The following is a 25,751-nucleotide window of genomic DNA, read 5'->3' as shown; positions in this document are numbered from 1 at the left end:
GCTGAAATCTCGCTAATTGCACTCCAGCCTGGGCAACAAGAGCAAAACTCTTGTCTCAAAAATATATACATATATAGAATTTTAATTATTACTATTCCTAAAAAAACAAATTAACTAAAGCTCAATTACTTCCTTCAGAAGAAAAATGTGACAAGTTCACCCATCAGATCTGGTTTCACCCATTAAATCTCTCTGGTGAACAGGCTGGATTCCAGAAACCCAGTGCTAACAATCAAATATCAGCCTTATACTTGGACCACAAGAGCATGATACACCATAACAGAGATTTCTGGTCCTTCTCTTGGCCCCTGAGGAGACTACTATTGGCTTATAGCCCTATCAGCTGGTTAGGAATGTGTGTGCAATACTTGTGAAGCCTTGGAAACCTGTACAGAACGTACCCAGCTTATGATTCGACTTAATGCTTTTTCAAATTTATGATGGTATAAAAGTGATACATATTCAGTAGAAACCATACACACACAACCATTGTTTTTCACTTTCAGTACAGTGCTCATTAGTCAACACTTTATTATAAAATAGGCTTTATGTTAGATGGTAATACCAGCATCTTGTTCAAGAAATTAAAGCCAGCTTCTTCAACAGAGAACATTATTAGAATGAAACTAGATGCAGGAAAAGGAAGGTAAAGACCTGTGCCATATTCAACAAGACTGAACCACAGGGCAAAGAATCACAGTGTTGCAAAATCTTGAACTGGCTAGAGGATAGGATTACAAAAACCACACAGCTATTGCTGGAAAATTGTCATGCAGAGAGGAGACTGACATGATTATGTATGTGGGTTTGTCCCAAACAAATCAGACCTTGGAGTAAGTGAAACAAGTCTATCTAACCAGCTACTCAGAGAACCTAGTTTCTATGGAAAACAAATCGATTAAGCTCAACTCCCACATTTTAAATGTATATCCATCTATAGAAGCCCAAAAGGACAGTGGGATTACAAATAATTTTATATTTTAGAGGCTTTCTGAATTTGAAGTTAACCTTACAAATTTGTGTTACTAAAATGCAAAAGCAGGCCTGGCATGGTGGCTCATACCTGTAATCCCAGCAATTTGGGAGTCTGAAGCGGCCAGATCACAAGGTCAAGAGATCGAGACCATCTTGGCCAACATGGTGAAACCCCATCTCTACTAAAATACAAGAAATTAGCCGGGCATGGTGGTGTGCGCCTGTAGTCTCAGCTACTCGGGAGGCTGAGGCAGGGGAATCGCTTGAACACCAGGGAGGCAGAGCTTGCAGTGAGCCGAGATCGCGCCATTGTACTCCAGCCTAAGCAACAAGAGTGAAATTCTGCCTCAAAAAAAAAAAAAAAAAGTCTACTCTCACAAGTTGCCTTAGAGCTGTCATACATAAGCAAATCTGTATGGACTGAGGAGTAACACGGAAGAGGGGAAGGCTTATGGAAGATAAATCATGTTCTTGCCTCCTGTAGGTAGGTTTCAATTCAGTAGCTGTATAAATGACTCCATGTTAACTTCCCTTCCCATATGCATGCTCATCCAGTGACTCGTAAGCTTAGACCAACAGGCTCAGCATGAGGGCCAAGAAACTCGTGTTTCTCCTAAATTCAGCAGCTGATTTTTATGCATCGAGGCTCTCACTGGGCCACTTTGGGAATGAAGACAAAGGAGTGTGATGGAGTCCATGTGATAGCTGAATAGATGAGGAAAAGGGTCACATCAGAGACCTCGAGTCAGACTAACATGATACAGAAAGCCAACAGTACGTATAGTCAGAAACAAAGCAATGTTATTTTGTTTTATTTTTTTCTGAGACAGTCTCACTGTCACCCAGGCTGGAGCACAGTGGTGTGATCATGGCTCACTGCAGCCTTGACTTCTTGTGCTCACTTGATCTTTGCATCTCAGCCTCCTAAGTAGCTGGGAGCACAGGTACATCCCACCATTTTTTTTTTCTTTTGTAGAAATGGGATTTCACATGTTGCCCAGGCTGGTCTCAAATAATACTCCCACCTTGGCTTCCCAAAGTGCTGAACAACCATAGAGAAGCACTCTGTATTTCTTCTATTATGTTAGCAAACACAGAGAAGGACAATTTAAAAATAGATTACTATACCCAGGAACATATGTCAGAATTACCTATGGAGGTTTTTAAAAAATCTTTAAGTCTAGGCCTGACGCTTAGAGAAGGCTGCCAATGGGGTCAGGACCTGAGTATTTCTAATAAGCTCTGAGGGCAGCTCTGAGGTTCCCTTCTGGTTGAATCACTGACTTTAGGTTGACTGGGGTACTTTGGTTTTTTTGGGCCTTTTTTTGAGGGTGTGGGAAGCTTTTCTTGCAGATTTACTAGGAGTGGTGAAGAACTTGGCCTCTGGCTTTTTAGGAGTCTGTCTCACATCTTTTTTCCCCAGCGAAGGATTTTTTTCCTTCACTGCCTCTTCTTTGATTTTTGGCTTCTTCCGTGGGCCTTTCCCTGGGGTCTCAGACTCTGCAGCTTTTGGGATCTCAGATGCTGGCAAGGCCTTTCTTTTCTTCCCACGAGGTGTGCTGGGAATAGGACTCTTTGTTGGAGACTTCTTTCCTTTGGCATGTTTTTGAATCTGGGAAGAAGAAAGTATAATATAGAGAAAGACCACAAAACCTGACACTAATTCTAGGAGTTACTGTTTTCAATAGTTAACACTCAAAAGGTATACATCTCAGCATGATGACAGAGATGAGCTGTATTCCACTATTAAGAATGAGGGAGGCTACAAACCACAGTGCTTCCAAAAATAAAAGAATTAAAAAAAAAAAAAAAAGAGTAAGGGAGGCTGGGTGTGGTGGTTCACACTTATAATCCCAGCACTTTGGGAGGCCATGGCAAGCGGATCACTTGAGGCCAGGATTTCGAGACCAGCCTGGCAAACATAATAAAATCCTGTCTCTACTAAAACTACAAAAATTAGTCTACGGCCATACGACCCTGAATGCGCCCAATCTCGTCTGATCTCGGAAGCTAAGCAGGGTTGGGTCTGGTTAGTACTTGGATGGGAGATCGCCTGGGAATACCGGGTGCTGTATGCTTAAAAAACAAACAAACAACAACAACAAAAAAATTAGCCAGGCGTGGTGGCAGGCACCTGTAATCCCAGCTACTCAGGAGACTGAGTGAGGCAGGAGAATCACTTGAACCCGGGAGGCAAAGGTTGCAGTCAATAGAGATTGTGCCATTGCACTTCAGCCTGGGCGACAAGAGCCAAACCCCTTCTCAAAAAAAAAAAAAAATAAATAATAATGAGGGATAGGTGTGGTGGCTCATGCCTGTAATCCCAGCACTTTGAAAGGCTGAGGCGAGTGGATCACTTGAGGCTAGGGGTTGAAGAGCAGCCTGGCCAACATGGTGAAACCCCATCTCTACTAAAAATAGAAAAATTAGCTGGGCATGGTGGCGCACGCCTGTAATCCCAGCTACTCAGGAGGATGAGGCAACAGAGCAAGACTTTGTATCAAAAAAAAAAAAAAAAAAAGAATTATGAACACCCAGAGGTCTTCCTGGTTCAATCAGAGGAAAAACACCTTTCCCTATAACCTATGACTAATGGGAAGGACTTCTGGAGGCACCATGAGGAGCACAGCAGAGGCACCTGGGAGCAAACTCCGACTCTTCCAAATGTAGCTGTACATCCCTGGCACATGGTTTAGGGCAGGGGTTTCCAAATTCTCTGTGTAAAAGCCAACTGTGGGCCAGGCGCGGAGGCTTACCCCTGTAATCCCAGCACTCTGGGAGGCCAAATCACCTGAGGCCAGGAGTTCAAGACTAGCCTGGCCAACATGGCAAAACCCTGTCTTTACCAAAAACACAAACATGAGCTGGGCGTGGTGATATGCACTAGTAATCCCAGCTACTCCAGCGGCTGAGGAAGAACTGCTTGAACCAGGGAGGTGAAGATTGCAGTGAGCTGAGATCATGCCACACTCCATCCTGGGTGACAGAGTGAGACTCCATCTTAACAACAACAACAACAACAAAACAACTGGTTGGGGCCAGGTGTGGTGGCTCACACTTGTAATCCCAGCATTTTGGGAGGCCAAGGTGAGAAGATTGCTTGAGCCTGGGAGTTTAAGACCAGCCTGGGCAATATAGCAAGACCCTATCTCAAAAAAAAAGGATAGTAAATCATGAGATGATAACTACCTTCATAGTTCTCTGGATTCATTCCAGTATTTTTCAGCATTCACTGCTCAGCACAGTGCCTGCCTGACAGTAGCCACTGAACCAATCCATTGTGAATATTAAATATTAAAAACAATACCTCTACATTCTCCTTAGCTGGAGTCTTTCCTATTGGTACCAGCTGTGGAATTTCGTCTTCGGAGTCATTTGCCACTTGAACTTGGGCTTTTCCTTTGCCACGCCTTTTCTTCCCATGCTCTGGGGTCTGCTCCTTCTTCGATTCAGGTTTCTTCACTGTAGCGTCACCACTTTCAGGTGCCACGGCGTCTTGACTAAGGACTGATGCAGGCTTGCTAGCCTGCTGTTTCTTCTTTCTGATTTTGTTCCTCTCCTTTTGTTTTTCATGATTTCTTTCTCTTCGTTTTTTCCTTGCCTCCTAGCAAAACCCATCATAAAAAATTTTAGCAGGAACATTTCTGTTGGTTAACAAATGGCATAGATTTACCACTTGCAGTTCTGATTATCCATAAGCTCGTGAATGGACCTTGATCTGCACAGAGAACAAACTCCCTTACCAGCACTGGAACCTCAACCACAGTTTTTGACTCATAGATAGATATGCATTTTATGCAGTAAATTATACATTTGTGTTTCTGAATATGGCTATCTAAAGTATATAGTTTAGAGATTTTTCTGAAACACAGTATAGAGAGTATAAAGAATAATCCAGCTGGGCGCGGTGGCTCATGCCTATAATCCCAGCACTTTGGGAGGCTGAAGTGGGTGGATCACGAGGTCAAGAGATCGAGACCATCCTGGTCAACATGGTGAAACAGCGTCTTTACTAAAAATACAAAAAAATTAGCTGGGCATGTTGGCGCACGCCTGTAGTCCCAGCTACTCAGGAGGCTGTGAATTGCTTGAACTCAGTAGGCAGAGGTTGCAGTGAGCCAAGATGGCGCCATTGCACTCCAGCCTGGGTAACAAGAGAGAAACGCCATCTCAAAACAAACAAACAAAAAGAATAATCCGGCTGGGCACTGTGGTTCGTGCCTGTAATTCCAGCACCGAGGTTGGGAGTTTGAGACCAGGCTGACCAACATGGAGAAACCCTGTCTCTACTAAAAATACCAAATTAGGGCCGGGCGCAGTGGCTCACGCCTATAATCCCAGCACTTTGGGAGGCCGAGGTGGGTGGATCAGAGGTCAAGAGATCGAGACCATCCTGGTCAACATGGTAAAACCCCGTCTCTACTAATACAAAAAAGTAGCTGGGCATGGTGGCGCGTGCCTGTAATCCCAGCTACTCAGGAGGCTGAGGCAGGAGAATTGCCTGAACCCAGGAGGCGGACGGATGTTGCGGTGAGCCGAGATCGGGCCATTGCACTCCAGCCTGGGTAACAAGAGCGAAACTCCGTCTCAAAAAAAAATAAATAAATAAATACAAAATACAAAATTAGCCAGTTACGGTGGCACATGCCTGTAATCCCAGCTACTTAGGAGGCTGAGGCAGGAGAATTGCTTGAACCCCCCGTAGGCGAACGTTGTGGTGAACTAAGATCGTGCCATTGCACTCCAGCCTGGGCGACAAGAGTGAAACTCCGTCTCAAAAAAAGAATAATCCAGCAGGGCGCGGTGGCTCACGCCTGTAATCCCAGCACTTTGGGAGGCCAACGTGGGTGGATCACAAGGTCAGGACTTTGAAACGAGCCTGGCCAACATGGTAAAACCCTGTCTCTACTAAAAATACAAAAAGCCGGAGATGGTGGCGCACTCCTATAATCCCAGATACTCTGGATGCTGAGGCAGGAGAATTGTTTGAACCCAGGAAGCAGAGGTTGTGGTAAGCGGAGATCATGCCACTGCACTCCAGCCTGGGCAACCGAGCAAGACTGCCAAAAAAATAATAATAATAAAAAGAATAATCCTTGGCTGGACGTAGTGGCTCATGTCTGTAATCCCAGCACTTTGGGAGGCTGAGGCAACAGGATCACTTGAGGCCAGGAATTTGAGACCAGCCTAGCCAACATGGTGAAACCCCATTAGTAAAAGCACAAAATTAGCTGGGCATGGTGATACGTGCCTATAGTCCCAACTACTCAGGAGCTGAGGCACAGACAATCATTTGAACCTGGAAGGTGGAGGTTGTAGTGAGCTGAGATCATGCCACTGCACTCCAGCCCAGGAGACAGCAAAACTATCTCAAAAACAAAATTAAAAATTTATTGGACACAATTAACATAGCTGAAGAGAGAAACCCTAGATCAGTCTAACAACTAGCAAAAAATTAAAATTTTTTTTTTTTGGAGATAGAGTCTCACTCTGTTGCCCAGGCTGGAGTGCAGTGGCGTGACCTCAGCTCACGGCAACCTCTGCCTCCTGGGTTCAAGCGATTCTCCTGCCTCAAGTAATTGGGACTACAGGCACATGCCACCATGCCCAGCTAATTTTTGTATTTTTAGCAGAGACGGAGTTTCATGACATTGGCCAGGATGGTCTTGATCTCTCAACCTCATGATCTGCCTGCCCGGCCTCCCAAAGTGCTGGGATTACTGGCGTGACCCACTGAGCCCAGCCAAAACTGAATTTTTTTTCCTTTCGAAAACTTATTTTGCTAGAGTACGAGTAATACTGAAAACCTACAAACCAAGCTCAGGAGGTGTCAGTCAGCATACCCTCCCAAACCCAAATATGTGAACATTAGGTGAACTGGTGTGTTAAAATTATCCTAGTCACAGTCCCAGTGAATGTGGGTATATGCGTGTGTCCTGTGATGAAATAGCGTCTTTTCTAGGGTTGGCTCTTGCCTGTGACCCTTTTCCCTGAGTTGTCAGGATTAAGCTCCAGGTACCTACAACCCTGGATGGACTGGGTAATTATCTCAACTGCTTCTGTTACTGCCTCAAAAGTATATAGAGCTCACATTTATTTCAATGTTTAATATTGTAAGTGTTTTGGTCTTTATTTAGAAGTAAAGTGATGTTTCTATGAGTGGAAATATGTGATAGGAACTTAACTGAGGCCCCCTCAAAAGCCAGTTAACCCAGGCTGGGCACAGTCGCTGATGCCTGTAATCTCAGCACCTTGGGAGGCAGAGGCAGGTGGATCGCGTGAGCCCAAGAGTTCAAGATCAGCTTGGGAAATATAGGGAGACCATGTCTGTACAAAACAATTCAAACATTAGCTGGGTGTGGTGCAGCAGGCCTGTACTCCCAGCTACTTGGGAGGTTGACACAGGATCGCTTGAGCCCAGGAGGTCAAGGCTGCAGTGAGCCTTGATGACGCCACTGTGCTCCAGCCTGAGGGACAGAGCCAGACCCTAACTCTCTAAAAAAACCAGCAAGCACGGGATCTAACAAAAATTTCAAAAACACCCAATTTATCAATAAATCCAAGATATCTTAATGTGCATTACTGATACTAATATCAACTACCTCATATAAAGTGGGAACCATGAACACAAAAGGACAACCACCAGAACACCAGAAAAAGATAACCGAAGAGTTGAGCAGGGATGATGGTCTACTTCCTTCTCCTAGAGACTGAGTTTACCACCTTGATTATTCATCCTATGAGTATTTAAAATTCTACTAACCTTTTTCTTCTTATTAAGCATAGATTTTTTGGTGGCTTCATCCCAATTGCTGACAAACGAGGAAAAGATGGGCAGAGCAGCTGATTTCTCAGTTTTCACAAACAGGAGTTTCACGCTCTCCCACTTCTGAAACAAAGAAAAGAGTAACATCATCTATATATACTTTGTTTCTTTTAAATGAACAATCAATTGATGCACCAACAACACTGTACCTCCGGCAATTTTTCTGAAAGTCCTTTGGTGACAGCAACAATGTTTTCTATGATGTGCTCAATCTGCATTCCAATGTGACCAATGCGTATAGCACTGAAATTTAATACAGTATTAGAAAAGATTTTTAAAAACCATTTTTTCAAAATCAGGCAGGTATATGGAGAATATAAATACATAATCCTCAAGTTTTTTTTTTTTTTTAAGGTAGATACATTAAGCCTGGGCAACATGGTAAAACCCTGTCTCTACCACACTAACAAATATTAACTGGGCATGATAGTACATGCCTATAATCCCAGTTATTAAGGTGGCTGAGGCAGAAAAGTCACCTGAGCCCAGGAGCTCAAGACTGCAGTGAGCCCAGATCTGCCGACTGCACTCCAGCCTGGGTAACAACAGAGCAAAACAGTCTGAAAAACAAAAAACAAACCATTAAAACCTTTAGGTTCTTAATATACTTAATTTCATTTTGGAGACAGGGTTTTTTTCTGTCACTCAGGCTGAAGTATAGTGGCACAGTCAACATCCTGGGCTTTAGCAATCCTCCTACTTCAGCCTCTGGAGTACCTAGGTCTACAGGCCACCCAGCTGATTTTTGTATTTTTTGTAGGGACGGGTTCTCACTCATGAGCTCAAGTGATCCACCAGGCTAGTCTTGAACTCCTGGGCTCAAGTGATCCTCCTGCCTTGGCCTCCCAAAGTGCTGGGATTGCAGGCATGAGTCACCATGCCTGGCCTAAATATATTTCAAAGGAAGATTGTCATCTTTCATATTCTAGAAATTCCTTCTACCTTAAGTGAAATGTCACATCATCAGGAGGTGATTTTTTTTTTTTTTTTTTTGAGATGGAGTCTTGCTCTGTCGCCAAGCTGAAGTGCAGTGGTGAGATCTTGGCCCACTGCAACCTCTGCCTCCTGGGTTCAAGCGAATCTCCTGCCTCAGTCTCCCTAATAGCTGAGATTACAGTCGCAAGCCACCACACAGAGCTAATTTGTGTATTTTTGGTAGAGATGGGGTTTCACAATGTTGGTCACAGTGGTCTTGAACACCTGACCTCAAATGATCCACCCACCTTGGCCTCCCAAAGTGCTGGGATTACAGGTGTTAGCCACCATGGGCAGCTGAGGGAGTGATTAAAGAGCTAGTAGCACCTAAATGTGAGGCTAGGAGCACCAGGAGGCTGGGCCAGAGGAGTTTCTATCTTTATCTTAGACAACCACAGGTCACTGAGTCCACCGTCAATCTGTTCTGAGGGGACCTACCTCCAGAAGGGTCACCTGCTCTCTCTAGTTCTATTGCTCCACTCAAGAATAAATAGTTCTTTTCCCTGGTGGAATAGTGTCTTTTGGCTGAGAGCAAGACCACCCTTCAGGTGAAGCAGAGTGCAGGCAAGAAGCCAAGCGGGAAGCTTGGAGGGCTCAGTGTTCAGCGCTGGTGCCAAAATGAAGTGAGCCAGAAGGGAAGCTCACTGTTGGCACAACGTCTGCAGAATGAGGATGAAACCAGCTGTTGCTCCTCTCTCTGCAGCCAAAGACTAGGCACTGCCCACTCCCTGAGCCTGTTACCACCTGCCTGCGAGCACACCTGGGCATCCCAGATGGAAAGATGGTGACAAAGGAGGAAGGGGGAGTAACAGAAGTGGAGGAGGAAAATAAATCATTATGCTGGGGAAAGGTAAGAGAGGAAATGAAAGAATGATTTTTTTCTCAGCTGTCTGCAACTTTCTTTAAGTTGTTGCTTTTGCCTTGGAAAATCCCCAGTGGCAGCAGACTGCTGCTCCTTTACATGCCTTCGGGGTACCATCCCCTTCTCTCAGATACTCATGGGTCCCATAAACAAGGCCTGACCTTCTAGCCAACCACTTCCACGAGCCACTATTTTGACATCAGCCTTTAACCAAAGGAGTAGGGGTCCAGGCCCAATGACCAATGCCTCTCGCCTACTTCATTACACCCGATTAAGGGCTTCCCAGCAGCAGGCAGAAGACAACACCAGAGACCACCTGTCCTGCCCATCCGGCACCCTTCTCTGCTCTACCTGGAGACACTATGCTGGGGTCAGGCTTGCCTAGTGAGCAGAGGCAAGAAGTCTCTGTGGTTCCATTTTCTGCCGTGTGTGACCATGTGTATGCATGATGGGCTCCTGGGTATCTCTGGGTGGAAGGGCAGTGCCCTAGAGCTCTGCTCTTCTGGCAGCTACCCATCTCCACACTGTAGTCATCAGGTGAACTACTTCATAAAACGTATTTTCAATACATTTAAAACTTGCCCTAACTCTCCAAGCTGGTACACTGCCAAGCATAAAAACTTAACCCACTTCTCAGTCTAATAAAACAGCCTAAGCCATATCCTCTGCTCACCCAAAGGTCGGAAGCAATCACTAACCTAAAACACCTGTTCTAGTAGGAAAGGCTAGGTGTGGGGGCTCCGCATAGCTCAGTATCCTGGGTAAGGTTAAACCAATGTGACAACACACATAGCAAACACACATAACAAACAAGACAGATGAACAGAATAAATGCTCTAAATTTCATTTAAGAGGAAATTAAACTAAGAATGAGGTGGATCTTCACTTTAAGGAGTAATATGGTGCTTTTAAAGGACAATCTGAGGCCAGGTGTAGTGGCTCATGCCTATAATCTTAACACTTTTGGAGGCCAGGATAGGAGGACTGGTTCAAGTCCAGACGGGGCAACGTAGTGAGACCCTGCCTCTACAAAACATTGAAAACTTAGCCAGGTATGGTGGCATGTGCCTGTAGTTCCAGCTACTCAGGAGGCTGAAGTGGGAGGATTGCTTGAGCCAAGGAGTTGGAGGTTGCGGTGAACTGTAATTGCACCGAGTGCAGTGGCAAATAAATAAAGGACAAGCTGAAAGCCCAGAACTACTCATGTCCTCTAAGCATTCATCTTACTCTCCTTGCTTTCCTTAGTATCTGGAGCTGCCCTGTCCAATGCAGTGACCTTCGGCCACTAGCTGTATGTGCCTACCTTAAATTAATTACAAATTCAGTCCCTGACACAGTAGCACATTACACTTGCTCAAAAGCTACATATAACTAATGCCTACTGTGTGAGACAGCACAGATGCAGACTATTTCCATCACAGTGGAACATTCTATCAGACAGCATTGTTCTAGAACACAAAGTTCTACAGATTAAACTTTTTTTCATTTAAAGACAGTCTTGCTCTGTCTTTCAGGCTAGAGGGCAGTGACAAGACCATGGCTCACTGCAGCCTTAACCTCCTGGGCTCAAGTGATCCTCCTGCCTCAGCCTCCTGTGTAGCTGAGACCACAGGGGTGCACCACCACACTTGGCTAATGTTCTTGATTTCTTTTGTAGAGAAGGGGGTCTATGTTGCCCAAGCTGGTCTTCAACTCCTGGGCTCAAGTGATCCTGCTGCCTCAGCCTCCCAAAGTGCTGGGATTATAGGCATCAGCCACTGCATCTGGCCTGAGAATTGATCACTTCAAAGGAATAAATTTTAGTTTTAAAAAGGGATCTGGTACCATTAACAAAATCTTTTTAAAAAGTATATAAAATCATTGTCAAATACAAGATTAAAGGAGGCACACATGAATGCCTTTTACCTACCTGCAAGAACCACTTTTAGAAATGTTTAAGACTGTTCCACCTATACAGTCATTGATCTCTCTTGATAAATTCTTGGACAGAAGGTTTACAGATACTGGAACTCTATAAAAAACACAGGCATTCAGAATACAATGCATACAACACACCTAGAAATTTCATGCTGCTAAAGTCCAGTTATTACTAAGAAACTTACTTCTTTCTTTGATAGAAATGTCTCCCAATGAGTGAGGGTAAGAGCCGCCTAATTCTGGCATCAGTAAGGAAGAAGTCAAAAGTGCTCAGAAGGCGGAGCTTGGCTTCAAAGGGTTTATATTCCTTCTTTAGAGTTTGGAAGGGGATAATCTAGGAAGCATAGAGAATAAAAACAAAAACTTAGGAACCTAAACAAGAAGAAGAAATACTTAGGCAACAATTTGTATTTGTACTTAAAAATGTCCCAGAGCCATTCCTCTCATACTTTAGTGAACACTGAGTGCCTAAAATGTGCTAGGCACTATGCTACAAGCTGGGAACACTGAGCTAAATGAGAAAGGACCCCAGCTAAAGAAACTTAGATCCAGGCCAGGCGTGGTGGTTCACACCTGTAATGCCAGCACTTTGGGAAACCAAGGTGAGATGATCACCTGGGGTCAGGAGTTCAAGACCAGCCCGGCCAACATGGTGAAAGCTTCTCTCTACAAAAATATAAAAATCAGCTGAGCATGATGACGTGTGCCTGTAACCCCAGCTATTTGGGAGGCTGAAGAGGGAGAATTGCTTGAAACTGGGAGGCAGAAGATGCAGTGAGCTAAGATCGCACCATTCCACTCCAGCCTGAGTGACAGAGTAAAACCCCATCTCACAAAAAAACAAAAAAAAAACAACTTAGATCCCTTACATCCAGAGAGCAAAAAAGATAAGTACACCAACTACGAAACACTGAATCAGAGAAAAATGAGATGCTACAAAAGTACAGAGGAATAACACAAGCCACCCTTTTATGACTTGCAAGATATAAAAGCTACTGAGGTACACATCACCACAAATTAAATTAAAAAGAGAAATGTAGAAGAAAAATACTAGGAAATATAGTAATGTATTTGTGACATTGTTTCAATTGAATTAAATCCTCTAAATAACTTGAAAATATTAACCAGGCTTCCTACCTGAGAAATGGTTTTAATTCCATGCTTGTCTAAAAGCTTTCTATAGAACTGTTCTGTCTTTTCAGGAGTTGAATTGGGTTCGTCCTTCGTAAATAAACAGATATCTTCTAAATCCGATCGAATACCATGAGGTAAGGGCCTACAAAATATGTGAAAAGAAACTGAGGAAAGCATTATTACAGACACTGTGCATGTTTGTATTATACAGAATACACAATAAATTCAGTGTCATTTAAGTAACTTTACTCATGCTAGTTAAGCAAATATTGCACCGAGACCAACATTTAAAAATACATTTCATGGCCAGGAGCAGTGGCTCACATCTGTAATCCCAGCACTTTAGGAGGCAAAGGTGGGTGGTATGACCTGAGGTCAGGAGTTCGAGTTCAGCCCGAAAACACGGTCAAACTCCATCCCTAATAAAAATACAAAAATTAGCTGGGAGTGGTGGCAGACACCTGTAAAACCAGCTACTCGGGAGGCTGAAGCAGGAGAATCGCTTGAACCCGGGAGGCAGAGGTTGCAGTGAGCCCCAATCACACCACTGCACTCCAGCCTGGGCAACAAGAGCAAAATTCTGTCTCGAATGAACAATAACAACAAAAAACACCTCACTTGCAATGGCAAGCAAATCACAAATACGCACAGGCCCAAATATCAATTAACAATTGGGATATAACAAGAATTAAAATATCAAAGACATCCAAATTCCTACACATATAATTATTATTAAACTAGCTTCATCAGGACAGGCCTGGTTCAGAATTTTACCTTCTGTAAAACTCTTAGCTCCATAATGATAATAACTTTTTCTTTCTTTTTTTTGAAACAGGGTTTTGCTCAGTTGCCAAGGCTGGAGTGCCGAGGTGTGATCATAGCTCACGATAGCCTCCAGCACAGCTGAGACTACAGGCTCGTGCCAGCTGGGTATGGGCCCAGCTAATTTTTGTATTTTTCGTAGAGATGGGCTTTTGCCAGGTAGCCTAAGCAGGTCTTAAATTTGTGGGCTCAAGCAATCCACCTCACTAAGCCTCCCAAAATGCTGAAATTATAGGTGTGAGCCACCACATTCGGCCAACATAACTTTTTTTTGAGATGGAGTCTTGCTGTCACCCAGGTTGGAGTCTCTGCAACCTCTGCCTTCTGGGTTCAAGCAATTCTTGTGCCTCAGCCTCCCAAGCAGCTGGGATTACGGATGCCTGCCATCATGCCTGGCTAATTTTTGCATTTTTAGTAGAGGCAGGGTTTTGTCCTGTTGGTCAGGCTAGTCTCAGAGTCCTGACCTCAAGTGATCTGCCAGCCTAAGCTTCCCAAAGTGCTGGGATTAGAGGTATGAGCCACTGAGCCCAGCCCAACACAACTTTTAAGAATTGAAGGCCAGGCATGGTGGCTCATGCCTGTAATCCCAGCACTTTGGGTGGGTGAGTCGGGTGGATCATAAGGTCAGAAGATAGAGACCAGCCTGGCCAATATGGTGAAACTCCACCTCTACAAAAAAATATAAAAATTAGCCGGGCATGGAGTAGCTATACTGCATGTAGCTATAGTCCTAGCTACTCAAGAGGCTAAGACAGGGGAATTGCTTGAACCCAAAAGGCGGAGGTTGCAGTGAGCCGAGATTGCGCCATTGCACTCCAGCCTGGGTAACAGAGCAAGACTCTGTCAAAAAAAGGAAAAAAATAACTTGTGAAACAGTTAAAACAGGCCAGGCACAGTAACTCATGCCTGTAATCCCAACACTTTGGGAAACTGAGGCCAGAGGACTGCATGAGCCCAAGGCCAAGACCAGCCTAGGCAACATCTTGGGAAGCTGAGGTGGGAGGATCACTTAAGTCAGGGAGGTTGAGGTTGCAGTAAACACAGATCTCACTACTGCACTCCAGCTGGGCAACAGCACAAGACTCTGTGTCTTTAAAAAAGAGAGAAAAGAATTGAAACCAAAAAACATGAAATAAACATAAACCAGGGGGACCAGCAAACATAATTATGCTACATCTTACAGAAAATAAAATACAAGAGTTTAACTCATCTCTTAGGCTTACAACCTATGTTCCGAAGAAGCATTTTATATAATCACCATGGGTGTCTTTTTAATACAAAGAAGTCCACTGTAGTTTTTTATTGTCTGTGTATAAAGGAGTAAACTGGGGCCTCAAGGAATTTTTGCTTGACATGGAAAGATAAAAAGATTCTTAAAAAAAAAAAAAAAAGCTGTTTAACTTATTTCACCTTATTCTTTCAAACACTAGGTTTTCTATTCAACAGACCTGATTAGGTTAGCTGTCAACCAAGCTCAGAAAACTGGTGAAATTTCGAGAAAATTTTAGCACATCTGAATTCCTACAATTAATTTCTTTTCTTTTTTTGTTTTTGAGACTGAGTCTTGCTCTGTTACCCAGGCTGGAGTGCAATGGAGACATCTCTGCTTACTGCAACCTCAGTTTCCTGGGTGTAAGTGACTCTCCAGCCTCAGCCTTCTGGGTAGCTGGGATTAAAGGCACCTGCCATCATGTCCGGCTAGTTTTTGTATTTTTGAAGAGACGGGGTTTCACCACGTTGGCCAGGCTGGTCTCGAATTCCTCAGGTAACCCGCCTGCCTCGACCTCCCAAAGTGCTGGGATTACAGGCGTGCACCACCTCGCCAATCCTCTACGGTTCTTTTAGACACTGTTGTTTTACTTCGTGTGTGGTTTTTATTAAAAATTTGCCAAGTTTCCATTAGAAAATACCATAGAATTGTTCGAGTTACAAAGAATGAACAGGCAGATAAAAACAGCAAAGGCAGAAAACCACAACTTACAGTCTGACCCTCAGTTCTTTACTTGGAATTTTCCATAATACCACCATTAAAAATAAATTTTCATTTTCATTCAAAAGCAACCCATAATCGTTCTTCCTGGACTTGCAATGTGTCAAGAGAGCTTCCAATGCCTTTCTAACCTGCAAAGTGGAGAAGACAAATAAGTGAAATGTTCTCACAATAACTTACACAAATAAGTGAATGTTCTAAATCTAACTTAGCATTTGTCCCCTCCCACACTATTTTTTCCCTTCCAATTTCTATTTCAAGGGGTAACCTCCATAACCTTATCTATTAGGATCCTGCAATTTATATTCAGAGAATTCTAAGAATCCCTCAAACACACCTAAGTATCAATTTCCAGCACCATCTACGGCAGGGCATCTCTTCTACTTAAGAGATTGGGCCAAACGGAAACATATTCCTCCTGCCCTCAACGATGAAAGCAGTAATCCCAGGAAAAGCACAAAGAGAATGCATTTAGCATTTATTATTTCTTCCTTTTTTTTTTTTTTTGAGACGGAGTCTCACTGTTGTCGCTCGAGCTGGAGTGCAATGGCGCGATCCCGGCTCGCTGCAACCTCCGCCTCCCGGGTTCCACCAATTCTCTTGCCTCAGCCTCCCAAGTAGCTGAGATTACAGATGCCCGCCACCACGTCCAGCTAATTTCTGTATTTTTAGTAGAGACGGGGTTTCACCATGTTGGCCAGGCTAGTCTCGAACTTTTCACATCAGGTGATCCACCCGCCTCAGCCTCCCAAAGCGCTGGGATTACAGGCGTGAGCCACCGCGCCCAGCCTACTGAGTACTTTCTTACCTTGTGCCAGGCCCCTGGCCAAAATGCGGTACTCGCTTTGCCTCTTCCGATCCTGGATAGCGCGGACCGAAAGGGCCCATTTTAAATAACGGGTAAAAAACCTGCAAAAGTAAGCGACTCGGCCAAGGCCTAAGTATAGGGAAGTTAAGCCAGGTCGCCAGGTCGATCTCATTTAGTTCATCATCTAGTACACTTGCAACCCAATTCAAGGCCGCAGAACCGTGGGGAAGCAGGCGCCCACCGACGTATGTAAACGGGAGAGAGAGCTGAGGCACACAGCCCGCAAGCGACCCTCCAAGAGCCCCGGGGGATTCTGCCGAGCACGCACTCGGGTCCTGGCACCCCGCTTCCAAGCCACCCTCCCCAGGAACCACTCACCTGCTCTTTGTCCAGCTGCTTCCGTGCTGTCGGGGCAGCTGAAGTCGAGGTGGAGGTGGCAGTCGCGGCTGAAGATGACAGCGGCGTGGAGGCCGAGTCCTCCATCTTGCTTTCACCTCGTGAAGGTGCGCCTGCGGAATCCGGCTACGTACTTCTGAGGCGCACGCGCGAGCGAGGCACAGACCCGGAAGCGAGGGGGCGGGAACCGAGCCCCTGTGCGTCATTTCCGGGAGGGCGCACGGTTCCGTTCTTAAGAGGATGTGGTGGCTGTCAGAGTCCCTTCGTTGAGGCGGCACCTCTCCTTCCGCTCTTCTCCCGCTTTCCATGAGGTTTGGGGAGTTGCCTGGGTGTTCCCTTACTCTTACGCGATAGAAATCAAGAAAGTTCCTTGAGGCGGGAGAACAGTCCCGTCAGGTGGCCCAGTCGTGTCCCCCGCATGCCATGGTCCCCGCCTCTGGGAAGGCCGCGTGTGGCGCGGGCAGAGCGCCAAGTCCTGGCTCCACCTCCCACCTGCAGGTTGAGTTTAGGTAACTCCAACTCCAGGCTGGTGGGGAAGCCGTGAAATATAAAGCACAGGAGTCACCCGGCGCATCGTTAAGCGGCGTGAGGGACCGAAAGATGCGTCGGAGCCAGTCTCTTAAGGAGCTTCTGGTCTCGCAGAGTGGCGGGAGGTAAGATCCTATACAAATAAGCGTGGTTGGCTGGGCGCGTGGCTGGCGCCAGGAATCCCAGCGCTGTGGGAGGCCAAGGCAGAAGGATTCCAGGAGTTGGAGACCAGCCTGTGCAATATACGAGACTCCGTCTCCAAAAAATAAAAAGATTAGCCGGCGTGGTGGTGCTCACCTGTAGAACCAGCTGCTTGAGAGGCAGAGGCTAGAGGTTCGCTTGAGCCGAGGAATTCGAGGCTCAGTGAGTTATGGTCGCGCCACTGCAGTCCAGCGTAGCCATTAGAACGAGACCTTGTCGCTAAACAAAGGTAAAAGTGGAGGCTGGATAACTGACAAATGGAATACCTTAGAACAGGGGAGTCCAATCTTTTGGCTTCCATGGGCCACACTGGAAGAAGAAAAATTGTCTGGGGCCACACATAAAATATATTAATACTAATGATAGCTGATGAGCTTTAAAAAAAAATCGCAAGGCCGGGCGTGGTGGCTCACACCTGTAATCCAAGCACTTTGGAGGCCAAGGCAGGTGGATCACCTGAGGGCGGGAGTTCAAGACCAGCCTGACCAACATGGTGAAACCCCGTCTTAAAAAAAATTTTAAAAATCGCAAAAGAAAATCTCATAATGTTTGAAGAAAGTTTACGAATTTGCGTTGGACTGCATTCAAAGCCTGGCCTCCTGGGCTGCATGTGGCCCTTGGGTCAGACAGGCTTGCCTTGTAATGTCTTCTTCCCACTCCACCCGCCTCCCCAGAGGTAACCACCCTTAAAGGTGTCTCCTGGAACCTTCCAGAGATGTTCTAGGCATGTTTAGGAGATACTTCTCCTTTCTCTTGTTGGATGGGTTTAATGAATTTTTTTTTTTTTTTTTAGGAGGGAATCTTGCTCTGATGCCCAGGCTGGAGTGCAGCGGCGTGATCTCGGCTCACTGCAACCTCTGCCTTTCGGGTTCAAGCAGTTCTCCTGCCTCAGCCTCCCGAGTAGCTGGAACTATAGGCGTACGCCACCACGCCTGGCTACTTTTTTTTTTTTTTTCCTTTTTGTGGAGAACAGGGTCTCACTATATTGCCCAGACAGGTCTTGAACTCCTGGGCTCAATCTATCCTCCCGCCTCTGCCTCTCTAAGAGCTGGGATTACAGGCGTGCGCCACCGCGCCCAGCCTTTTTTTTTTCCCTGACAGAGTTTCACTCTTGTTGCCCAGACCGTAGTGCAGTGGCGTGATCTCAGCCCACTGCAGCCTCCGCCTCCCAAGTTCAAGGATTCTCCTGCCTCAGCCTCAGGCATGCGCCACCACGCCCAGCTAATTTTGTGTTTTTAGTATAGACGGGGTTTCTCCATGTTGGTCAGGCTGGTATCAAACTGAAGACCTCAGGTGATCCACCCGACTCGGCCTCTCAAAGTGCTGGGATTACAGGCATGAGCAACCATGCCTGGCCTACTGTATCTTTTAGATACAGTTGCCTACAGTATTAGTACAGTAACATGTTGTACGGATTTGTAGTCCAGGAGCAATAGGCTGTATCACATAGCATGGGTGTGTAGCAAGCCATACTATCTAGGCTTCTGTGAGTACACTGATATTCCCACAACTATGAAGTCACCCAAAGACACATTTCTCAGGATGTATTCTCATCATTAGCAACCCATGATTATATTTTGAGTTTGAAGTTCCAGTAGTGCATCTAAGTGGATCTGGAATGTGGAAGAGAATATTCTTGAACTAAAAAGGAAATTAGAAGTCATTTTCATGAAGGCGATGATTAAAATTTTGTAAATAAGTGAGATTGCAAAAAGAAGTCTAGAGGAAGAATAGAGTTGTAAAGAAACCTTCAATAACAAACTAAGAGAAAACAGAGAAGTAGTTGAAGATGTAAAAGAAAACCAATTTAGGAAGCTGAGGCAGTCAGCTTGCTTGAGTTCAGTTCAAGACTGGCCTAGGCAACATAGTGAGATCCTGTCTCTACAAAAAAATAGAAAAATTAGATGGGTGTGATTGTGTGCGCCTGTATCCCAGCTACCCATGATGTTGAAGCGGGAGGATCGCTTGAGCCCAGGGCATTGAGGCTACAGTGAGCCATAATTGTGCCACTGCACGCCAGCCTAGGTGACAAGTGAGACTTTGTGTCAAAAAAGAAGAATGAAAACCAAGAGGGTGCCAGGTTACAGAAGCCATGAAGGAGTGGAGATATCTGAAGATGTGTTAACACTGATAAACATTGAAGCTGAGAAGAATACATACTGATAAAAGACCATATTGTCAGCACCACAAGACAGGGTAAAAAAATTTTTAAATAAATAAATTGTCCAGGCATGGTAACTCACACCTGTAATCCCAGCACTTTGGGAGGCTGAGGAGGGAGGATTGCTTGAACCCAGGAGTTCAGACTAGTGTGGACAACATAGCAAAATCTCATTTCTACAAAAACCAAAATAATTAATTTCAACATTCGAGTACCCAGGGCTCACTAATACCATGAATACTATTAAGTTGTTTCTCTTGGAAGGTACTAAGATACCTCTCTTCAAACAACTTGAAATTCTTTTTTGTAGGTACATAATTTTATTAACGATTTGATAAATAATTCAACTAATTGCAAAGATTGTTCGAACATGTTGCTGGATGGTAAACATAAAGTTTAAGAAACTTCATACTTAATAATGGAACTCAGATTTTAAAATTTTATTTTATTTTATTTTGAGACAGAGTTTCACTCTTGTCACCCAGGCGGGAGTACCATGGGGTGATCTTGGCTCACCACAACCTCCACCTCCTCGGTTCAAGTGATGCTCCTGCCTCAGCCTCCTGAGCAGCTGGGATTATAGGCATGTGGATTATACCCAGCTTGGAACTCAGATTCTAGTTCAAAGTAAACATTTGTTGCAATCAACTAGTAACCCTAGGAAACTATTAGAAATCCTTTTTTATATAGCGCTGTCAAGTCAGAGTGGTTACAAATGGCAGCTAATGAAAGAAATGCCACATAGTCAGTTAGTAATGTCTGAATTATCCAAAAGCAGTTTAATACTCAGCATATTCTTGGTACTGAAATCTGCTAAGTAATGTTAACCTAAACATAATGGAATCAAGAAGTGACACAATATTGCTGAAATGTAGAATGTGACATTTTAAGGAAGGTAGGAAGAACATGGTATTTTGGGTCAGAAAGATCAGTCTGAATCCCAAATCCATGATGTACTAGTTGTTTAGCCTTGGACAAGGTGGCCAATCTCCCAAGCCTCAGTGTCTTCATCTGTTAAATGAAGCTGATTCCCTAGGATTTAAGAGAATATATCTTCACAGTGTGTTCATCTGTCTGTTAAATGAAGCTGGCTCCCTAGGATTTCAGAGAATATATCTTCACCGTGTCTTCATGTGTTAAATGGAGCTGGCTCCCTAGCATTTCAGAGAATATATCTTCACAACGTCTGGCATGTTCCTGATAGCACAAGGTTAGTTGTCTTCTTTTTACTTTTGCTAAAAATAATGTCATCGTTATTAAATGGATTGGAAGAGAAATTATGCATCTTAGGGCCCAAATGAGGGCAGGAGGTAGCTTACCTGCATTCAAGTGGAAAGAAATAGCCAATCAGTAAAGAAATTAATATTTGGGCCAGGCTTGGTGGCTAATGCCTGTAATCCCAACACTTTGGGAGGCTGAGGCAGGTGGATCACAAGGTCAGGAGTTAAAGACCAGCCTGGCCAACATAGTAAAACCCCATCTCTACTAAAAATACAAAAAAATTAGCTGGGCATGGTGGTGCCTGCCTATAGTCCCAGCTACGTGGGAGGCTAAGGCAGGAGAATCGCTTGAACCTGGGAGATGGAGGTTGCAGTGAGCTGAGATCGTGCCACTGCACTCCAGCTTGGGCAACAGAGTGAGACTTCGTCTCAAAAAAAAAAAAAAAGAAAAAGAAATAAATATTTGATTCCGATTTGGGGGTTGGGGTGGAGGGCTGGGGAAGAAAGAGAACAATGAGATTGCCAGAGAAAGAAATGTAAAGAGGTTTTCAGTAGAAAACAATCTATGTAGGTATCACAAGCACACCATTTAGCTCCTAAGTATCATAGTGTACACCAACCCTACTTAATACATGACTGACAAACATTCTTAATCTAGCCAACGTGTATTTAGAGGAATTATATTCCCCAAGGAATGGACTATTAAGGCCACTCTTAAAAGTGATTTCTACGTTAAAAAAAATAGATTAAATAACACAAAGTTAGTTCTCTTCTTCTGTTTGCTGAAAGAAATACCATTAGTCTCTTTTTATCATTGACGATAACCAGCTGACAACTTGCAGGACTGTGTTCTTTTAATCAGTACCAGTATATAGCTGGTAAATGTTATGACAACTCAAAATCTCAAAGTGCATCTTTATTCAAATTAGGAAAGGTTTTTGTTTGTTTGTTTGTTTGTTTGTTTTTTTAAAGACGGGGTTTCACCATGTTGGTCAGGCGGGTCTTGAACTCCCGACCTCAGGTGTTCCGCCTGCCTTGGCCTCCAAAGTGCTTGGATTACAGGCGTGAGCCACCATGCCCAGCCTCTTTTTTTTTTTTTTTTTTTTTTTTTTGACACAGCGTCTTGCTCTGTCGCCCAGGCTGGAGTGTAGTGGTGCGATCTCCACTCACTGCAACCTCCATCTCCCCAGTTCAGGTGATTCTCCTGCCTCAGCCTCCCAAGTAGCTGGGATCACAGGCATGCACCACCATGCCCAGCTAATTTTTGTATTTTTAGTAGAGACAGGGTTTCACCATGCTAGCCAGGATGGTCTTGAACTCCTGACCTTGTGATTCGCCCGCCTCAGCCTCCCAAAGTGCTGGGATTACAGGCGTGAGCCACTGTGCCTGGCAGGGAAGTTTTACATAGCTACTATACTATAAAGTATTATGCTAGGTCATCAATAAGGGATCTATAAAAGGACTTACAGAAGTTATTCATGCACAGAATTGAATAAATCTACCAAAAAAGAAAAAGGATTTAGCCCTGAAGTTTAAAACAGTTACTTAGTAGAGGTGCAAGTCAGGTTAGTCAAAATACAAAATTAGCCAGGCGTAGTGGCGCATGCCTGTCATCCCAGCTACTCCAGAGTCTGAGGGAAGAGAATCACTTGAACCTGGGAAGTGGAGGTTGCAGTGAGCCAAGATCGTGCCACTGCACTCCAGCGTGGCAATAGCGAGACTCAGTCTCAAAAAAAAAAGAGGCCCCTCACAGGCAATACGGGGAAGACCGTCTTTAAGATTGGAAAGGGAGATAAGAAGGAAGCTTATGTTATTTCACCACCTGTTAGGATCACTACATCATCTGTTTATCTTTGGTAAGTCTTATAAAAGTAGATAAAGGAAGAAATGGTGAGACTTTTCTCTCTGGTTTTACTTCCTTGTATTAGATAAATTCAGAAGAAAGGTATTTGCATTTGCAACTAACCTGTCAAAGAATGCTAATTGGAAAGCAAAATCAAATCTCCCTTCAAGGATAGATCATTTAGAGAATATTCATAAAATGGAGTATTACTCATAAAAACAAAATGAGCTGCTGATATGCACAACATAATCTCTAAAATGTTATGTGCCAGAGATAACAGAATTGAGTTCAAGCTATGCTATTCCATTTATGTAGAGTTCAAAAACAGACAAAACTATTATAATAGATGGCATAACAGCAAATGCCTTGGCAAGAGGGGATTGGATGGAAAGTAGCAGAAGAGAGCTTTCTGGGGTGATGGAAATGTTCTGCATGTTGATGGGAGTGTTTACAGTGTATACACTTGACAAACTCATTGTAAATTTAACATCTGTGATTTTCACTTTATGCAGATTGTACCTTAATAAAAAAATCCTCTCCTTTGTCATATAACGTCTATCTCCTGGAACTTCTTTACAAATCAGTTACTCCTAAGAATCTAAATCTTTGATGATTTCCTTTTTTTTCTAAAACCCGATATATCTGCCACGGAATTAATAAGATAGTAAAGATAGCGATGTCATCTGCTTTTAAGTAACTTCTGTAGTATTACATATTTTCAGGGTACATGTGATCATTTGATACATTCATATAATGTATACAGATCAAATCAGGGTTATTGGGATATCCATTGCCTGTTTATCTCCATGCTGAAAATGTTCAAATCATTTTCTTCTAATTATTTGGAAATGTGGAACTTGTGTATTTTATAAGCAAATACAAAGTAAAGTCCTTTGGGAGTACTGTGCCTAATTAAGTAGGATGAAATCCTCATTAAAAATTGTAACTACAAGATACAAAACAAGTTCAATGTGGGTTTTTCCCCATTATGCCCTCTGAATTATTTTTACCAGTTATTACCACTAGCTTGACTCTTGACTCAGCTCAAACCAGAACAGAACTTCTTTTAGTGAAAATGCTTTAAACATGCAAACTAGTATTACTCTGTTTGTGTTTGGGGATGATCGTCATTTGCATTGGAGGCAAATGTTAAGGGATCAAATGTGGGCAATGGGATGTTAAGAAAATGTGCAGCTAACATTAAATGTGACCCAGTGCACATAGAGGAAATTTTTGGCTTTTTTTTTTTTTTTTTTGAGATGGAGTCTTTCTTCCGTCATGCAGGCTGGAGTGCAGTGGCGCGATCTTGGCTCACTGCAACCTCTACCTCCCGAGTTCAAGCAATTCTTCCTCGGCTTTCTGAGTAGCTGGGATTACAGGCTTGCACCACTGTGCCTGGCTAAATTTAATATTTTTAGTAGAGATGGCATTTCTTCATGTTGGCCAGGCTGGTCTCAAAACTCCTGACCTCGTTGATCCACCCGCCTCAGCCTCCCAAAGTGCTATGATTACAGGCATGAGCCACCACACCCAGCGTGGCCTAATTTTTAACAGAAGGATCATATTCCAAATAATTCAAAAGTATATTCATCAGCTAGAGGAATTTTGTTTACTTGTTGTAGGCAGTCTCTTATTCCTAGGAGAAAACATAGGAAAATATTTCTTGCAAGTAATGTGGGTGCACAAAGCTTTCAGAAACAATTTGAAGGAAAGAGTCACAGTAACAAGAAGTTTCGCTTAAAAAGAGAATATCTCACTGTGTTGACCAGGCTAGAGTGCAGTGACAATTCACAGGCATTATCGTAACCCACTGGCGCCTTGAACTCCTGGGCTTAGGTCATCTTCCCACCTCAGGAGTGGCTGGGACTGCAGGTGTGTGCCGCCGCATCTGGCAAATTTTACTTTTAAGACCAACACATTGAATTAACTCTACAGAGGACAAATGCAATATAAGGAAACAAAAAAGGGATGTCATAACAGAACTTTTATGGTTCTTCATCATAATGGCCATAAAGGCTTAAAAATTGTCATTATCGGGTAAGTCAATCATTTTCCATGATGTTTTTCACATGGCCAAAGAGGCTAAACTTGCCTTTTAAGACTCTTTCAAGTTTGGAAAGCTTTAAAATTCTATTTTCTTGTTATTTGGACTTTGTTCTAGATTGTGATACCCATTCTTCACTACAGATTTACATCATCCAAGGTATTGATGCTATTCTTCCGGGTTTATTTTTGAGTGGAGATGGAGTCTGGCTCTTGTTTGCAATGGCATGATCTTGGCTCACTGCAACTTTCGCCTCCCGGGTTCAAGCAAGTCTTCTGCCTGAGCTTTTCGTGTAGCTGGGATTACAGGCATGCACCTCCACGGCCAGCTAATTTTTGTATATTTAGTAGAGACGGGGTTTCACTATGTTGGCCAGGTGGGTCTGGAACTCCTGACCTCAAGTGATCCACCCACCTCAGCCTCTGAAAGTGCTGGGATTACAGGCATGAGCCACCGCACCCAGCCTGAACCCCTACTTTAATAGCAAGCTTGGTCCCAAGTTTTAAGCTATGATTGGTTTAATACCAAATACCTAGAGGCTGACTGCCAAAACCTCAAAGTGATTCACCTAAAACAGTTCAAACAGGAACTTAGTGAGTACACAGGAATGAATTGCTGTCATTCAGGTAGCCACTGTGTATCTTACTTTTATCATTAATTTCTTCTTGCCCTTGCACACTGAATGAAAAGGGCAGGCACTATTTGGTCTCTATCTTTATTAAAAATCCTGAATGTAGACGTTCATAGTTCTGACAATAATTAACGTTTCCTCAACTCACTGTTGACAGAAAACCACATGCTGTAATCTAGTTATTTATTATTCAGCATCTCTAACTTCCTATAGGGTTACTATTTTTGTTTCCTAAGGTTGTTGTATACATTATACAAAAGACTTGCATACCATATGCAAGCAGTTGACATGCTTGTGAATCCCTTATGTGACAGAGCTTGTTACAGCCATCCAACAAACCCGTTGGCAGATGGTTCCAATACCTGATACAAAAATAAAAGGATTGTACAGAAAAGGGCATGACTTTGGCTTGTAACCA

General features: G+C 43.8%; 1 protein-coding gene, 1 long non-coding RNA gene and 1 pseudogene across 2 annotated transcripts in view; 2 read left to right on the top strand and 1 right to left on the bottom strand.

Moving 5' to 3' along the window:
- Nucleotides 1–506: 506 nt before the first annotated feature.
- Nucleotides 507–16,830, bottom strand: RSL1D1 (ribosomal L1 domain containing 1). Its single transcript, XM_012453210.2, has 9 exons — nt 16,688–16,830; nt 15,493–15,632; nt 12,693–12,831; nt 11,741–11,889; nt 11,548–11,649; nt 7,951–8,044; nt 7,739–7,864; nt 4,283–4,579; nt 507–2,587 (listed from the first exon to the last, which is right to left on the bottom strand). Exons 1-9 carry the CDS (start codon nt 16,790–16,792, stop codon nt 2,261–2,263), a joined length of 1,479 nt encoding a protein of 492 aa, XP_012308633.2. The 5' UTR covers nt 16,793–16,830; the 3' UTR covers nt 507–2,260.
- Nucleotides 2,935–3,053, top strand: LOC135269174 (5S ribosomal RNA; annotated as a pseudogene).
- A 102-nt stretch (nt 16,831–16,932) lies between the features above and the next one.
- LOC135269023 (uncharacterized) overlaps nt 16,933–25,751 on the top strand; it is a 40,033-nt gene continuing 31,214 nt past the window's right edge. Inside the window, exons 1-2 of the long non-coding RNA XR_010337363.1 lie at nt 16,933–17,358; nt 20,683–20,805. This is a non-coding gene — a long non-coding RNA (uncharacterized LOC135269023). The remainder of the gene's footprint in view (nt 17,359–20,682; nt 20,806–25,751) is intronic.

Source organism: Aotus nancymaae, unplaced genomic scaffold (assembly GCF_030222135.1).
Source record: "Aotus nancymaae isolate 86718 unplaced genomic scaffold, 86718_ANA_hifiasm-v0.15.2.pri h1tg000049l, whole genome shotgun sequence".
Taxonomy (NCBI): Eukaryota; Metazoa; Chordata; class Mammalia; order Primates; family Aotidae; genus Aotus; species Aotus nancymaae.
This window is presented reverse-complemented; position numbering and strand designations above follow the sequence as displayed.

Coding starts and splice junctions, on each gene's coding strand:
- RSL1D1 (XM_012453210.2), bottom strand. CDS start 16,792: ATGGAGGACTCGGCCTCCACGCCGCTGTCATCTTCAGCCGCGACTGCC. Junction 11,650..11,740: donor CATTTCTATCAAAGAAAGAA/GTAAGTTTCTTA, acceptor TGTTTTTTATAG/AGTTCCAGTATCTGTAAACC. Junction 4,580..7,738: donor TGCTTAATAAGAAGAAAAAG/GTTAGTAGAATT, acceptor GGGTTTTGCTAG/GAGGCAAGGAAAAAACGAAG.